Source organism: Dipodomys ordii, unplaced genomic scaffold (assembly GCF_000151885.1).
Source record: "Dipodomys ordii isolate 6190 unplaced genomic scaffold, Dord_2.0 Scaffold234, whole genome shotgun sequence".
Lineage (NCBI taxonomy): Eukaryota > Metazoa > Chordata > Mammalia > Rodentia > Heteromyidae > Dipodomys > Dipodomys ordii.
In genome coordinates, this window is record NW_012267450.1 from 1,796,947 (window position 1) to 1,814,164 (window position 17,218).

General features: G+C 42.5%; 1 protein-coding gene across 1 annotated transcript in view; it reads right to left on the minus strand.

Moving 5' to 3' along the window:
• The window catches only part of LOC106000684 (zinc finger protein 883-like), a 26,339-nt gene that overhangs the window by 923 nt on the left and 8,198 nt on the right, over positions 1–17,218 (minus strand). Inside the window, 4 exon segments of the mRNA XM_013035974.1 lie at positions 574–1,522; positions 3,671–3,760; positions 5,922–6,048; positions 14,297–14,355. Of these exon segments, the coding sequence (XP_012891428.1) occupies positions 574–1,522; positions 3,671–3,760; positions 5,922–6,048; positions 14,297–14,311 (1,181 nt within the window). The 5' untranslated portion in view covers positions 14,312–14,355.

Consider the following 17,218-nt stretch of genomic DNA (forward strand, 5'->3'; position numbering starts at 1 on the left):
TTTTCTCCTGTGTGTGTTTTCTGATGTGTATTGAGGTGTGACTTTATGAGAAAAGACTTTCCACATGTGTCACATTCATATGGTTTCTCTCCTGTATGTGTTTTCTGATGCACACTGAAGTATGACTTTGTGAGAAAAGACTTTCCACATCTGTTACATTTATATGGTTTCTCTCCTGTGTGTGTTGTCTGGTGTATACTGAGGGATGATTTGTAGACAAAATACTTTCCACATTTGTTACACTCATAAGGCTTCTCTCCTGTATGAATTGTCTGGTGATAATTGAGGATTGCCTTCGTGGTGAAAGACTTTCCACAGATGTTACATTCATATGGTTTTTCTCCTGTGTGTATTTTCTGATGTGCATTGAGGTGTGACTTCATGAGAAAAGACTTTCCACATGTGTCACATTCATATGGTTTCTCTCCTGTGTGTATTTTCTGATGGTCAATGAGGTTAGACTTGTAGAAGAAAGACTTTCCACATGTGTTGCAGTTATAAGATTTCTCTGCTGTGTGTTTATTCTGATGGCTACAGAGATGTGACATCCGTCTAAAAGACTTTCCACATGATTTACATTCATATGGTTTCTCCCCGGTGTGTGTTCTCTGATGCCTAGTGAGGTTGGACTTGATGACAAAAGACTTTCCACATGTGTCACATTCATATGGTTTCTCCCCGGTGTGTGTGCTCTGATGCATGCGGAGATGTGAAATCATTATGAAAGACTTCCCACACGAGTTACATCCATAAGGTTTCTCTCCAGTGTGTGTTTTCTGATGTCTGCGGAGATACCACATCTGGGTGAAAGACTTTCCACATGTGTTACATTCATATGGTTTCCCTCTTGTATGGGTAAGCTGATGCTTGTGGAGAGAAGACATCTTGCTGAAAGACTTTTCACATGACTCACATTCATATGGTTTCTCCTCTGTGTGTGTGTTCTGATTCCTTTTAAGGTTTGATTCGATGACAAAAGCATTTCCACATGCATTACGTTCAGATTGTTTCTCTCCTGTATGTGTGCTCTGATGTTTGCGGAGATAAGACCTCTGGCTGAAAGACCTTCCACACACGTTACATTTATGTGGTTTCTCCCCTGTATGTTCTCTGATGCACCTCGAGCTATGATTTCCTTTTGAAAGACTTTGCACATGGGTTATATTCATAAGATTTCTCTCCTGTGTGTCTTTTCTGATAAACATTGAGGTATGGGTTTTGCTTGAAAGACTTTCCACATGTGTTACACTCATGTGATTTGTTTCCTGCTTGAGTTCTCTGAGGCTTGCTGAGATCTGATTTCTGGTAATTACATTCATTATATTCATGGGGTATCTCTCCTGAGAGAGTTTCCCGCTGTACACTGAGATCTGATTTGTAGTAAGAAGATTTGTTTCATTTTTCACACCTAAAAAACGAACTCTTTCCTCCACTATGTTGCTACTTTTGATTATGACTTGTAACAGATGTCTGTCTGGACTTTCCTGGCACATTTCACCGAAGCCATCTACTTGCTGGACATCTAAAATGTTTAACAAATAAGTAGATTAAAATCATGAGGGCATCCAAGAATTATTTAGAGAATACTCAAGTAAAGGTAAACACATTTCCTCCCATTCTACTTACTAAAGATAATACTACTAGGAATGGAATTATGAGAATTGAATGCATTCCTAAGGAGTTACTTAACAAATACTAATAAAATCATATTCTTCTCTGGTTCTTAAAGTCTTATTGTGTGTTTAAATATCAGAGGAAATATTTGGTCAAAATACTCAATAACTGCTATTGCTTTTAAGCTGAAGACAAATAATCTGCCAATTATTTCTCTTCCTTTCTTTTCTTTCAATTTTTTTTTTATTTTTGGTCTGTTGCAGGGCTTGAACTCTGGGTCTGGGCACTGTCCCTGAGGTCTTCAGCTCTACCACTTGAGCCACAGTATCATTTCCAGTTTTCTGGTGGTTAACTGGAGATAAGAGTCTCATGGACTTTCCTGCCTGGGCTGGCTTTGAACTGAGATCTTCAGTCTTCAGCCTTCTGAGTAGCTAGGATTACAGGCATGAGCCACCAGCACCCGGCTCAATTTTGTTTTGTTTTAGGGAAGTTTTTATATATTTTGCAAAAATTATGTGCTACTTTCCTTCTGAAACCTTTAGATTTGAAGATAGCATGTGTTCCAGGTTCAGAGAACCTAAGGATATATAAAAGGGTAAATTACCTGTCACCTAAGCAGGAGTGGTTCCTGAAGAGAAGATTCATGCCTATCTTTGACAAACTCTCCTCCCAGAAAATTCTACCTGGTACCTATGGGGATTTTCAAGTCTCTTTTTTTTTGTATGTTCTAAAAAATATCTTCCACATTCCTATTTTCGTAGCATTGCCCACATGGGTGACACTAGACCCCCAAACTTGGTTACATTTTTTAAAAGCTTTGGTTCTGAATCCTAGGTTTCTGCTCCACCATTGAGAAGTTTCTTTTCTGACTTATCTGAGGCTGCAAATATCCTGTCCTCCTTAGTTCCTGATACCATCTATCTACAGGGTTAACAGAAAATGGAGTTCCTGTAAGTTTTCCATTTTCTTTTTTTGTTTCAGAATGGGTTCCAAAGATAAAAGAGAAATGCTAACCTTAAATACTCTCACATAGATTTTAGGATGCTCCACATTAGTGTTGGTTCACTTGGACTTGAGTCCAAAGAACTTCTTTTCTGCCACACACAGTATGGGGACCCTCATCCAGATGGGAGCTGTGAATATTTGCAGTGACTGATCTTACTAGAAAACTTATTGTTTTATGGTTCTTTATCCTGTATTTAAGACAGGATTTTTTTGGAGGGGGGTGGTGCTGGTAGTGGGGCTTGAACTCTGGGCCTGGGCCTGAGCTCTTCAGCTCAAAGCTAGCACTCTACCACATGAGCCATCGTGCCACTTCTGGTTTCCTGGTGGTTAACTGGAAATAAGAATCTCACAAAATTTCCGGCCCTGGCTTGCTCTGAACCACAGTCCTCAGATCTCAGCCTTTTGAATAGCTAGGATTACAGGCACCTGATTTATACAAGATCAATTTTTCTAATCTTCCTGTCAAAGACAGGAAAAGTGCCTTTGTGTACTCACATTACTGCCTTCTAATATCTTCTTTCTTTTTTTTTTTTTCGGCTGGTTGTGGGACCTGAATGCTGGGCCTGGGCACTGTCCCTCAGCTCTTCAGCTCAAGGCCAGCACCATACCACTTGAACCAAAGCACCACTTCCAGCTTTTTCTGCTTATGTGGTGCTAACGAATTGAACCCAGGGTATCATGCAAGCAAGGCAAGCACTCTACCGAGCCACCTTCCCAACCCCCTCATATCTTATTTCTTATTGCTTAGAATATGCCTATTTGATCTGTTCCTGTAATTCCCATAAGCTAGCCTTGGTAAAATCTGATGATATAGAGGCAAAAAAAGGAGAGACATTGTCTATTAAGTCATGTAGGTTAGTTACATTCATTCCTCCTCTTATGATGTTATTACAAAGTTATAGTATGTCTTCATCCATTACCCTAGTACCTGCTGGAAAGAATCAGGAACACAGGAATCCAGGAGATGGGATAGGAATGAGAACATCTCAATATAGTCACATCTTCTGAGCTCTCTCTTTTTAACATCCATGTCCAGCAAACGCTGACTCACCTGTGATATTCTTATCTAGGGCTTCTCCCAGCCATGGTTCTGCTCCTTGCTCCAGCTTAACAATCACTTCAGGTTTAGGAACACAGTGTCCTGTTAATGGGGAATATAGAACTTTGGTCTGGTATAATGATCTCAGACAACCTGGTAGAAGGCTACTTTTGAACCTATTTTCTTATTTCTCATCAATTCTAAAGAAGACCTCAAATATGTGCTTTTGATTTTAAATACCAGTTTTAAATTACTGAATTCCAAATTCGTGTCTATAATAGTGATGTGCACTTTATATTAGATTGTATATCAACCTATATATCGTATGGCAAATTTAGAAAAGCATCACATAAAAATTAAGTTATCCTGGGGGAAACAGGGAGAGAAAACGAGGTATTGCATAACACTTTCCAACAGCAATGTCCTCATTTCCCGACAAATGTAACTGTAACTACTCTATACATCGTGTTTACAATAAAATATTAAATATTAAAATAGGGGCTGGGAAGGTGGCTCAGTGGTAGAGCGCTTGCTTTGCATGCCTGAGGCCCTGGGTTCGATTCCTCAGCACCACATAAGCAAAAAGAAAAAAGCCAGAAGTGGCACTGTGGCTCAAGTGGTAGAGTGTTAGCCTTGAGCTGAAGAGCTGAGGGACAGCGCCCAGGCCCAGAGTTCAGGCCCCACAACCGGACCCAAAAAACAACAAAAATAAATAAATAAAATAAATAAATAAATATTAAAATAATATAAAGATTTTCTTAAGTAAATAATATCTCTTGGGCTGGGAAGGTGGCTCAGTGGTAGAGTGCTTGCTTTGTAAGCATGAGGCCCTGGGTTCGATTCTTCAGCACCACATAAGCAGAAAAAGCCGCAAGTGGCGCTGTGGCTCAAGAGGTAGAGGACTAACCTTGAGCTGAAGAGCTGCGGGACAGTGTCCAGGCCCAGAGTTCAGGCCCACAACTGACAAAAAAAACCATAAAAATAAATAATAATATCTCTTATTCAATATTTTCCTCAGTCTCATCCAGGTAAAACTTCTTTGTGGAAGCTGGGCACCAGTGGCTCACGCCTGTAATCCTAACTTCTTAGGAGGATGAGATCTGAGGATCGAGGTTCAAAGTCAGCCCCAGCAAAACTCCATGAGACTCTTATCTCCAATAAACCACTCAGAAAACTGGAAGTGGTGCTGTGACTCAAGTGGTAGAGCGCTTGCTTTGAGCTGGAGAGCTTCACTTAATATGGCCCAGAGTTAAAGCGCCACGACGGACAAAAGAAAAACAAAAACTTTTTTGTGGATCTCATCTCACAACTAAACATATTTGTTTTGTTTGTGTCTGTTCTGAAAATAGTATTAAGTTCATTCAAAGGAAATATATTTGATTTTTCTTGTTATTCTACACATCACAAAAATAAAAGCACATGCAAATTATTCTACTAACCAACCTTGAAGGAATTTATGAAGTATTAGTAAATGTTTAGGGGGAAAGATTTTATCATTGGATAGAGAAAAAGTAACTGAAAATATAGAAAAACTAACCAAGAAGAAAGTCTAAGAGCCAGAACATGACTAGAGTCTCAGTAACACTTAAAGAAACAAAAATGAGGAGGTACATTTATAAAAGAGATACCAATGAAGACTGCAGAGGGCAGATGTCCAGTGCATGACAGGATCTGTCTTCAGGTGTGGGAACTGTGGAGAACAGCTCAACACAGCCACACTGGCTCTGATCTTCACAACCTCCCTGTCTAAACTGCACTGAATCACCTGGGAAGCCCTGTTTAGAGTATCCTTCTTCCATCAATGGCTCTGCTGTTTGCTCTGGCTTCAGAAGTAAGTCAGATTTGGGAAACTAGTGCCCTGTTATTGGGTAATAGGATAGAACTTTCACCAAACTACTTAGAAGAATGAACTTTTTCTTATGGGGACATGATGGTCCTCAAAAAACAGAATATTGGTCTGGGAAGGTGGCTCAGTGGTAGAGCGCTTGCCTTGCATGCTCAAGGCCCTGGGTTCGACTCCTCAGCACCACATAAGCAAAAAGAAAAAAGCCAGAAGTGGCGCTGTGGCTCAAGTGGTAGAGCACTAGTCTTGAGCTGAAGAGCTGAGGGACAGTGCCCAAGCCCAGAGTTCAGGCCCCATGACTGGACCCCCCCAAAAAAAACCCAGAATATTACATCTAAATAGCATTAAATCTGATCCATATTCATATATCTATCAAGAACAAAGCACTTGCTCATGAGAATTAATGTGACCTTTGCTCACCCAAGGACACCAGGTTGCTATAGATCTCCAGCATTACATCCTTATACAGGGTCCTCTGAGCATCATCCAGGTCCTTCCACTCCTCCCAGCTGAAGTCCACAGACACATCCTCAAATGATACCAAACCCTGTAACGGCATATTTAAGAAGTCATTAGCCATGAGTCATAAGATAACCAACTCTGAGGACTCTATTTCTCTACATGTATGTTCCTGTCTTACATAAAATGGTTGGAGAGCCAGGAATGTTGCTTATTGGTAGAGGGCTGGCCTAGCATGAATGAAGCCCTGGGTTTAATTCCTCAGTAACACATAAACAGAAAAAGCTGGAAATGGCACTGGGGCTCAAGTGATAGTGTGCTAGCCTTGAACAAAAGCAGCTCAGGGACAATGCCCAGGCCCTGAGTTCAAGCCTCAGGACTGGAAAAAAAAATGGCTGGACCTTGCTCTGTTATCTATGCAATACAGGAAAGAAAAGTCAAAGTATATATAGCTGCCTCTATACAAACTTATTAACTATTAAAATAAGTTTCACCTTATTAATCAGGAAGTGCTTCTGGTGCTAGCAATAGAAACAAGATAAAATTCCTCTTTTAAAGAGCTAATGACCTTCACTACTGGCATCAATTGTAACTAGATGCCTAGAAACTAGATCATCCAGAGCTCAGTCAAGAAATCACAAGGGGTTATTTCTTTGTTGCTTTGTATGTCCCTCCCCCACAGTATAACCCCTGCTTTCACTGCATTTGATGTGGGTATAATTTGTGGAGGGGAAGGGGAAAAACAAATTGTTTAACTAGGGATACAGGTGGACCCATTGCAACAATGAGATGTACAAGTCGTTATGTTGAAAATGAACTTTACAGCTTTGGTTGGGGGGGAAGAGGGGAGGATTGGGTGGAGGATGGGAAGCGATGGGAAGGGGAAAAAAAGGAGGAGGCTACAATGCTTGATAAGAAATGTACTTATCAGCACCACATAAGCAGGGGAAAAATCCGGAAGTGGCGCTGTGGCTCAAGTGGTAGAGTGCTAGCCTTGAGCCTAAGAGCTGAGGGACAGCGCCCAGGCCCAGAGTTCAGGCCCACAACTGGACAAAATAAATAAATAAAAAGAAATCACAAGGGGTACCAACCACATTAGCATATCTATAAAAACACAGTGCCTAGGTAAGTGTTAAAGAAAGTAACAGTACTCAAGAAATTGATTAGTAATAATCTGGGACACACAATATTTTACTTAGTTCTCACAATAAAGGTCTCATTATTAGTATAACCCTAAAGATGTTCTGAAACCTTCTTATACGTCATTCCTAAAAACCATAGAACTGGTAGCATTAACTATTATGACATCACCCTCCTTCTGCATTACAAAACATTAATCATAATGAAATAAAATGTGTCTTGACCATATTTGCATTTACTAATACCTCATAGAAGGATGGAAGGGACATGGAAAAAGAACTAAGAGAGAGAATATCAGAAAGCACTGTGAGACCTAGCAATCCCCAGCAAGGCAAAGAAAAATAAGAATAAAGATCAGGGAAGGGCTGGGAAGGTGGTCAGTGGTAGAGTGCTGGCCTAACATACATGAAGCCCTGGGTTTAACTCCTTAGTAGCACATACACAGAAAAGGCCGGAAGTGGCACTATGGCTCAAGTGGTAGAGTGAACTAGCCTTAAGCAAAACAAGCTCAGGGATAGTTTCCACACCCTGAGTTTAAGCATTAAGAAAAAAAAAAAAAGCCGGTGCCTCCTAGTTATTCAGGAGGCTGAGATTTTGAGGATTGCGGTTCAAGGCCAGCCCAGGCAGGAAAGTCTGTGAGACTCTTATCTCCAATAAACCACCAGAAAACTGGAAGTGGAGTTGTGGCTCCAGTGATAGAGTGCTAGCCTTAAGCTGAAGAGCTGAGGGACAGCACCCAGGCCAGAGTTCAAGCCCCACAACCAACAAAAATAAAGAAAAAAAGAAAAGAAAAGAAAATCAGGGAAACGATCCAAAATGTGGAAGAAAATAAAAGAGGGTACAACAGTATTTGGTACTAATGTCTTATGCAGAAGGCACAAGGAAAGATAAATTCCCATGCTGAGTCTCACTACAAAAAAAGAATGACTAACCATTTTTCTACTGTCACTATGCTTAACAATACCAGAAATGAATGATGACCCCCCAATACACCAAAAGGAAATATGTGTATAAAGTATTAAAAGAAAATAACTTCCTTCACCCCAACAGTTCCAGAGGAACTATTCTAAAAATATGTATTGAATATATTTTCTGATTAAGCTAATTTATCAGCAACACACCTGCATTACTAGAGAGCTACATGAAAAGATGCTACATCACAATATGTGCTAACTTAGATGTACTCATAGAATCAGGATCACAGAAATAGTGAAATTGTAGGTAAGCATAAAGGACTACTCTACACACACACACACACACACACACACACACACACACAGAGAGATACGGATACAAACATATTTACTTTATGTAATTTTTTAAATAATGGCTTAATGTAAAAATACAATAGTATATAGGTGATTCATATAAATGAGAATTCAATATGTGCATACATACATGTATTGATTACAAAAGTACATGCACTAGGGATAAAGAACCAATATCCAGCTGCTACTGCACTTGCTTTGTACATGTCATGCCCTAAGTTCAAAGCCACAATATAGCCAATTTTTTAAAGGTATTAAGCATAAAGCTTATATATAGAGCTATTCCCTTGTAAAGCACCTATAGATTTTGATGCAGTAAAACAGTACTCTAAACATATTCAAAACTGAGAGTAACAAATAATAATGCAATGCATTACAGTATATTAGTTTCCTATGGCTGCCATATCAAAACAGAATTCAGGGGGTTGGGAAGGTGGCTCAGTGGTAGAGAGCTTGCCTTGCATGCCTGTGGCCCTGGGCTCAATTCCTCAGCACCACATAAGCAAAAAAGAAAAAAACCTGGAAGTGGTGCGGTGGCTCAAGTGGTAGAGCACTAACCTTGAGCTGAAGAGCTGAGGGACAGCGCCCAGGCCCAGAGTTCAGGCCCCACAACCGGATCCCCCCCCCCCAAAAAAAAAAACAGAATTGAGAGAGAAATATATTTTCTTGTAGTTCTAGAGATGAGAATTGAAAAACAATAGAACAATTGCCTGTAGGTTTGGCTTCTTCTAAAACATCATGCTTCAGGCTGAGGATGAACTTCCAGTAAATGTAAAATCACTCATTTTTCATTCATTAGGAAAAATGTAGTACCATACTCCATTAGTGCTCATCCATGATAACCTTAAAATACAGTGGGCCTTGCATATTTGTGAGTCCCACAAATTCAACCAGCTATGGATCCAGAACTTTGAAAACATATAGCTACTGTACTGAACATGTACAGTCCTAAAATTTTGTGATATACACTGGAAAATGCCAAATATCAACTACTTACATTGCATTTAATTTGTACTAGTTGTCAGAGGTGATTTAAAGTATATAGATGGATGTGTGCTGCTTATATGAAATCACAACACAGTTTTACATAAGAAACATGAACATCTATTTTGCTATTTGTGGATACCCAGAGATGACTATGCTAGAAAGATATGATCACACCCCTAAAAAGATAGAAAGTAACAAATAAATATCAGATAAAGCAAGGAGAAAGTAAGTAGCAAAATGGTAGACATAAATGAAACCATATTAGTATGTAATGTAAATGGAGTAAAGATATATGCCATTGCCTGACATGAGAAAAAAGGGAAACAATTCAATAATATACTACTCATAAAAGCATACCTTTTAGAATACAAAAATAGGGCTGGGAAGGTGGCTCAGTGGTAGAGTGCTTGCCTTGCATGCCTGAGGCCCTGGGTTTGATTCCTCAGCACCACATAAACAAAAAGAAAAAAGCTGGAAGTGACACTGTGGATCAAGCAGTAGAGTGCTAGCCTTGAGCTGAAGAGCTGAGGGACAGCGCCCAGGCCCAGGGTTCAGGCCCCACGACCGGACTCCCCCCCCCAAAAAAAAAGAATACAAAAATAAACACGAAGATGAAATAAGCAAAAACCCAATTGTTAGGCCCAGCTTAGCCAAAGTAACTCCATTTTGTAAAGGCAGCCATCTGGTTTGTAAAGTATAAGTATGAGCTGACCATGCCCGCACCTGTTCTTTGTGCAGTAAGGGCAAACCGACTCTGTCTGTAAGGGAACTGTAAGGTCTGCACAAGGACACCTCTCTCCTTTTTGGCTAAGTTTCCGCCTAGTATATGTTACCCAGGTAACTGGCAGACCAGGAAGCAGTCACCTTCCCCTCCTACTAGGTCATATCCTGGGCCACCTCTGGTCACATGCCTTCCATCTGACCCTAGGAGGGTCCCAGACCCTGAGGTCACATCCAGATCCAGTGTGGCCACACCTCTTCCTGCCCCAGGCCTAGATAAGTCCTGGCCCAGAGGTGGGTCACAGCTCTTCCTCCCCTCCCCCCCTTTTCCTTTTCAGCTGTGCTTCTCCACCATGCATGGGGGGGTAAGGGGTGGGGAGGGAGGTAGCAGTTCAGTAAATAAACTTCTTTTCCTGCCTGAATAGCTCATGGTGTTCTCTTGATCAGCTACCTAATGAAACCTACTTAGTTAATATACCTTACAGAACCAAAAGAAAAAAAGAAAAACAATTTCCAAAAACGGCCAGTTAGCAGAAATGAAGCCTGGGGGGGGGGGGAGAGAAGGAAGGGAAGGGCAGGCCAGGCCAGGTGGAGGTGTCCAATCAGTAAAAAGCACATATGTAACCCTTCTGTTTTAACCAATAAGAGTAAAATTAGCTACATGTTTACAATTAGTTTGTAGTTTGCTGTTTTGCCCTATAAAAGCTAGCCTGTGAGACTAGGTGGGGGTCACTCTCCACAGACACAGCCCTGACCAGTTAGTTTGATTCTTGACACTTGGCAGGGAATAAAGCTTTGCTTGACTTCACTTTGTATTAGTCTTGTTCCTTTGATCAAGGACCCTTATCACCAATGTCTCTATTTTCAAATAAAAGGAAAGCAATGGTACTCACTGGAAACCGTGTTGAAAATGAACTATAGAACATGTGGGTATGAAGGGAGGAAAAAAACTGGAGAAAAGTGAGAGAAGGAGTGACATTATCCAAAAGGATATCTCTTTGCCTGACTTACGTAAGTGTAAACTTTTGTTTAATTAAAAATAATAATAAGGGGCTGGGAAGGTGGCTCAGTGGTAGAGCGCTTGCCTTGCATGCATGAGACCCTGGGTTCGATTCCTTAGCACCACATAAGCAAAAAGAAAAAAAAAAGCCGGAAGTAACGCTGTGGCTCAAGTGGTAGAGCGCTAGCCTTGAGCTGAAGAGCTGAGGGACAGCGCCCAGGCCCAGGGTTCAGGCCACATAACTGGACCCCCCCAAAAAAAATATACAAAAATAAACACAAAGATGAAATAAGCAAAAACCCAATTGTTAGGCCCAGCTTAGCCAAAGTAACTCCATTTTGTAAAGGCAGCCATCTGGTTTGTAAAGTATAAGTATGAGCTGACCATGTCCGCACCTGTTCTTTGTGCAGTAAGGGCAAACCGACTCTGTCTGTAAGGGAACTGTAAGGTCTGCACAAGGACACCTCTCTCCTTTTTGGCTAAGTTTCCGCCTAGTATATGTTACCCAGGTAACTGGCAGACCAGGAAGCAGTCACCTTCCCCTCCTACTAGGTCATATCCTGGGCCACCTCTGGTCACATGCCTTCCATCTGACCCTAGGAGGGTCCCAGACCCTGAGGTCACATCCAGATCCAGTGTGGCCACACCTCTTCCTGCCCCAGGCCTAGATAAGTCCTGGCCCAGAGGGGGGTCTCTGCTCTTCCTCCCCTCCCCCCCTTTTCCTTTTCAGCTGTGCTTCTCCACCATGCATGGGGGAGTAAGGGGTGGGGAGGGGAGGCAGCAGTTCGGTAAATAAACTTCTTTTCCTGCCTGAATAGCTCATGGTGTTCTCTTGATCGGCTACCTAATGAAACCTACTTAGTTAATATACCTTACAAAACCAAAAGAAAAAAAGAAAAACAATTTCCAAAAACGGCCAGTTAGCAGAAATGAAGCCTGGGGGGGGGGGGGAGAAGGAAGGGAAGGGCAGGCCAGGCCAGGTGGAGGTGTCCAATCAGTAAAAAGCACATATGTAACCCTTCTGTTTTAACCAATAAGAGTAAAATTAGCTACATGTTTACAATTAGTTTGTAGTTTGCTGTTTTGCCCTATAAAAGCTAGCCTGTGAGACTAGGTGGGGGTCACTCTCCACAGACACAGCCCTGACCAGTTAGTTTGATTCTTGATACTTGGCAGGGAATAAAGCTTTGCTTGACTTCACTTTGTATTAGTCTTGTTCCTTTGATCAAGGACCCTTATCACCAATGTCTCTATTTTCAAATAAAAGGAAAGCAATGGTACTCACTGGAAACCGTGTTGAAAATGAACTATAGAACATGTGGGTATGAAGGGAGGAAAAAAACTGGAGAAAAGTGAGAGAAGGAGTGACATTATCCAAAAGGATATCTCTTTGCCTGACTTACGTAAGTGTAAACTTTTGTTTAATTAAAAATAATAATAAGGGGCTGGGAAGGTGGCTCAGTGGTAGAGCGCTTGCCTTGCATGCATGAGACCCTGGGTTCGATTCCTTAGCACCACATAAGCAAAAAGAAAAAAAAAAGCCGGAAGTAACGCTGTGGCTCAAGTGGTAGAGCGCTAGCCTTGAGCTGAAGAGCTGAGGGATAGCGCCCAGGCCCCACTACTGGACCCCCCCCCAAAAAAAAGAAAAAATAATAACAATAAAAGGAAAGAAAGAGAGTAATGGAGGAAAATAGCATAGGAGGTCAATTTAAAAGAGAATAAAAACATATTTCTAGAAAGGCCACAGACAAAGTCTTTAAATATAGCACAACAGTCAAGTAAGAAAAACAATAAATGCAGTCATGGGGTTTGACAATACTTTAAGCAATTGATGAGCTTTGGAAAAAAATACAACTCCATGCAGCCTGTTCCACTCCCTATAGAAAGGACACAACAGCCAAGGATTATATGTGGACAGTCATTTAAGTATATATGACAGACCCCAGACTCACTGGGATACTTTCTTCAATGGGAGGGCACCCCAGGAACCAAGACTCCAAACCAGCAGATGCAACAAGCAAGATGAGTTTATTTGGCATTTGTGCAAATGGACTCTCTGTCCTGGGCAGACAGGGATCCCCGAGCAGTGGTTACAGGCACTTTTAAAGGCAAAAACCACAGGATTAGCATAAGACACCGGGCGCCCCGGGATTGGCTCAATTTAAAAATCATCATATACTCCAGCAATCATTTTGTTGCACAGGAAGTCTTGTAACACTCCTCTTTAACTGGTTGGCTCTCTAGGGGGAGGCTTCCCTGGAAGGGAGTCTACATAGTTACAGGCTCATGATTGGTTGACATTTGACCTAGTTTGCTGGGCTCGCCAGATGGTCTTTATCTTGAGTCCCTGGCTGAGAGTTTCTAAACAGGAATTTAGAAGAACATACTCTTTTGTTCTTTATCTATGTCTGCAGACCTTGTCCCAGGGCCTGTATCTGGACTCTGAAACTTTTTTACTTATTTCCCGGGAGGGTCTGTGCTAGCGTAAGCAAGTTTACAGAAGCAGAATCAGCAGTTAGTAAATTGTAAAATGGACGCAGCCCTAATTTTTCTAATTCTTCATATAGATGGCTTACTCAGGCCTTTAACATTCAAAAATACTTGGAATCATACTAATTCAATTACTCCAAAAATAATCACTACCCAGTTTAGCATCATGAAGATAGTTTAATTTGTGTCTAATAAGGGTAAGATTTCTGACCAAGGGCCTGCAAATGTACATTCCATAAGAAGTTAGCATACTAACCTCCTAAGTGTCAGTGGATCATGTAGCGCTTGCTACTTTTTCTCACATCAGTAAAAACAGAGACAGATTTGAGGTAAACTTGTATTCAACTCAGTTTGACTCTTTTTTTTGAGGGGGGGCCTGAACTCTGGGCCTGGGTGCTGTCCCTCAGCTCTTCAGCTCAAGGCTAGCTCTACCAACTTGAGCCACAGTGTCACTTCCGGCTTTTTATTTTTCTGCTTATGTGGTGCTGAGGAATCGAACCCAGGGCCTCATGCATGCAAGGCAAGCGCTCTACCACTGACCTACTTCCCAGCCCCCTCCCTCAGTTTGACTATTAAGAACATATAATCCACTAAATCTAAAAGCCATCCTTATCTTATTTATGAATGTTTTCCTGAGGCTAAATATTTTCTACATTTCCATTTTAATTTTGGAGCACATTGTTAATAAAAAGTTCCTAAAAAGCAAAGAAAGACATAAGCAAAAAACTCACCAGGGATCCACTCATTTTTTGTTGCTGTTGGCACTGCAGATATGATTGTGAAAGCAAAGCTGGAAGAGAAAGCAAATGAAATGGAATCAGGAAAGAACCAATATGAATTTTGAAAGATCCCAGACTCCTGGGATACTTTCGTCTACGGGAGGGTGCCCCAGAAACCAAGACTCCAAACCAGTAGATGCAACAAGCAAGAGGAGTTTATTCAACATTTGCGTTTGTGCAAATGGTCTCTCTGCCCCTGCAAGGGAGAGAGCCCTGAGCAGCAGTTACAGGCATTCTTAAAGGCAAAAACCACAAGATTAGCATATAACACCAGATGTCCCAGGATTGGCCCATTTAAAAGTCACTATACACTCCAGCAATCATTTTTCCTATGCGGGGAAGTTTATAACACTCTTTGTAAAACAGTTGGCTCTAATTTTTAATCTTTCAAATTTGTCTTAAATTTTCCTGCTCAAGGCAATACATTCACATGGATTGGAAAAGAAAAGAAAAAAAAACCCACCTTCCTGTACAGAAGACCTTTTCCCTAAAAAATTGTTGAATAATCTAAGTCAAAGAGAGACATATAATCTCTTTACTAAACTTAGAAATTACAGAATTGGATTGGCCGGGCGCTGGTGGCTCACGCCTGTAATCCTAGCTACTCAGGAGGCTGAGATCTGAGGATCGCGGTTCTAAGCCAGCCCAGGCAGGAGAGACCGTGAGACTACTATCTCCACCAGAAAACCAGAAGTGGCGTTGTAGCTCAAGTGGTAGAGCGTTCACCTTGAGCTGAAGAGCTGAGGGACAGTGCCCAGGCCCAGAGTTCAAGCCCCACAACCGACAAAAAAAAAAGAAATTACAGAATTGCACTTAGGAATCTATGAACTATTTTCTGGTTAATGTAAAGATATCACATAGGACTCCATTGAGTATTTTACTATATCATGTTTTGGAATATTTAAACATCATGCAAAATGTTGGTTACAACTCAGTATTTAAACTCAGAATTACAGGGGGAAAGTGAATAGAATATATATTTCTTGTGGCTTCCTGTTTCAATAATGGATCCCAGATAGCTCATCTTTCTCTAACAAAGTAGCCTCAAGCATTGATCTGGACTTTGTCATTTAACTTGCTTTGGCCAAAAAGATGTCAATGAATATTGTGTGAACAAAGTTTTGAAAATTCCTCAGTGACTGCCTCCCTTAACACAATATATTGTTAAGAATCTTGGCTATTCTGCTGGATATACATGGCCTAATCAAGAACATAAATTACTTTTAATAGGAATGATATCATCCTAAACCAACTATCCTCAGTAAGAAAATGACATGAGGAGGGGGGAGCAAGATGGCGACGGGGCAGTAGGGAAACGCCACAGCTCTCCCCAACCAAAAAGAGAGCTCGAGTTCCAATGCTTAATCTCCCCAAGAGACCAACAACAACAAAAAGACAAACACTCAGAGAAAAACCAGAGGTGGAAAATAACAAAAAAGAAAGAGAGGAAAAGAAGAATTTCAGAACAGAGAAAAGTGAAGACCCCTCCCCCAACCTTTACTGGCCGCGCGGTAGTGGGCCAAGCCGCCGGCCAGCTGGCCCGGCAGGGGCTGCCGGAGCCCCAGAGACACAGGGGGCCACCTGCAGATCACCCATGCCGAAGCCACCTGAGGTACCGGTTTGCAGAACAACTGATCGCCAGGAACAGAGAAACCTACCAGCCAGGAGTCTCCACGAGGATCCCACCCCCACCCCTCACTCTCCACCCGAGCAGAGAGGCTCCATCCCGCCAAAGCCGCCTGGCATCGGCAGCGCCACAAAGGGACCTGTCTGCAGACCACCTGCGCAGAAGCCACCTGAGGCACTAGACCCGTTGGTTCGCGATTGCAATGACCCGGCGGGGGCCGCCCAGGTCCCAGAGGCACAGGGGGCTGCCTGCAGATCACCCGCAAAGAAGCCGCCTGAGGCACCGGCCTCAGGCCCACTGGATCTCTACAACCCACGAAGAAGCCACCTAAGCGTGGACACTGTGGACCCGACAGCTTCGACAGAGGCAGAGAGAGAAAAGAATCACACAGAGCCACCACCGCCCAGTCCAGCCCGCAACCACCCAACTGAACTCGGATTGCAACAACAACTGACGACCTACACCACACAGAAACAACCAGCTCCCGGGTGAGTACCCCACAGGGGAAAGTGTATCCCTCAAGGGAGACCAGAGCTGGAGGGAATCCCCAGACCCTGACCTAGACTCCCTACCCCAATACCCGGACCACAGGACCCACTAAAACTGGGAACTGTTCGAAAGCTCCACCAGCCCATGGAGCACACTCCGCTGGCCAGGCCAGAGCAAGAGTGCCCCTGGAAGGGAGATTAAATACCCAAGCCAGGAACAGCGCCCCTGGGTCAAGACTACCAACAGTAGAAGAAATTTGAACTGTGTCCTCCAGGCTGCATAACCTAGGTGGTATACACATCAGCAAAGGCCTAACAAGCGCACTACAGGCTGGGGCCGGAACCAGGCCCGGGGATCCGGAACCTGAACAACACAACCAACTCCTCCCAACTGAAGTAAAAAGCGGAGCATATGCCTCAACAGAGGGGAGAAAATCAGGAAACAGCACTCCCCGGGAAGCACGCCTGTGACAACAAAAGACCTGGAGGCACAGGACAAGAGAAGCCCAAACCCCACCAAAACTCCACCCATATACCCTAGGCTGGAAATTGGGTAACAAAGGCTGCCAGCACCTGATAGAAAGCAGGAGCTCAGGCTGATAAGGCGGCTCAGCAGTAGAGTGATAGTCTTGGATGTATGAGGCCCTGGATCTGATTCCTCAGCATCACAAAAGCAAAAAGGGTCAGAAGTGGTGCTGTGGCTCAAATGGTAGGGTGCCAGCCTTGAGCTGAAGAGCTGAGGGACAGCACCCAAACCTA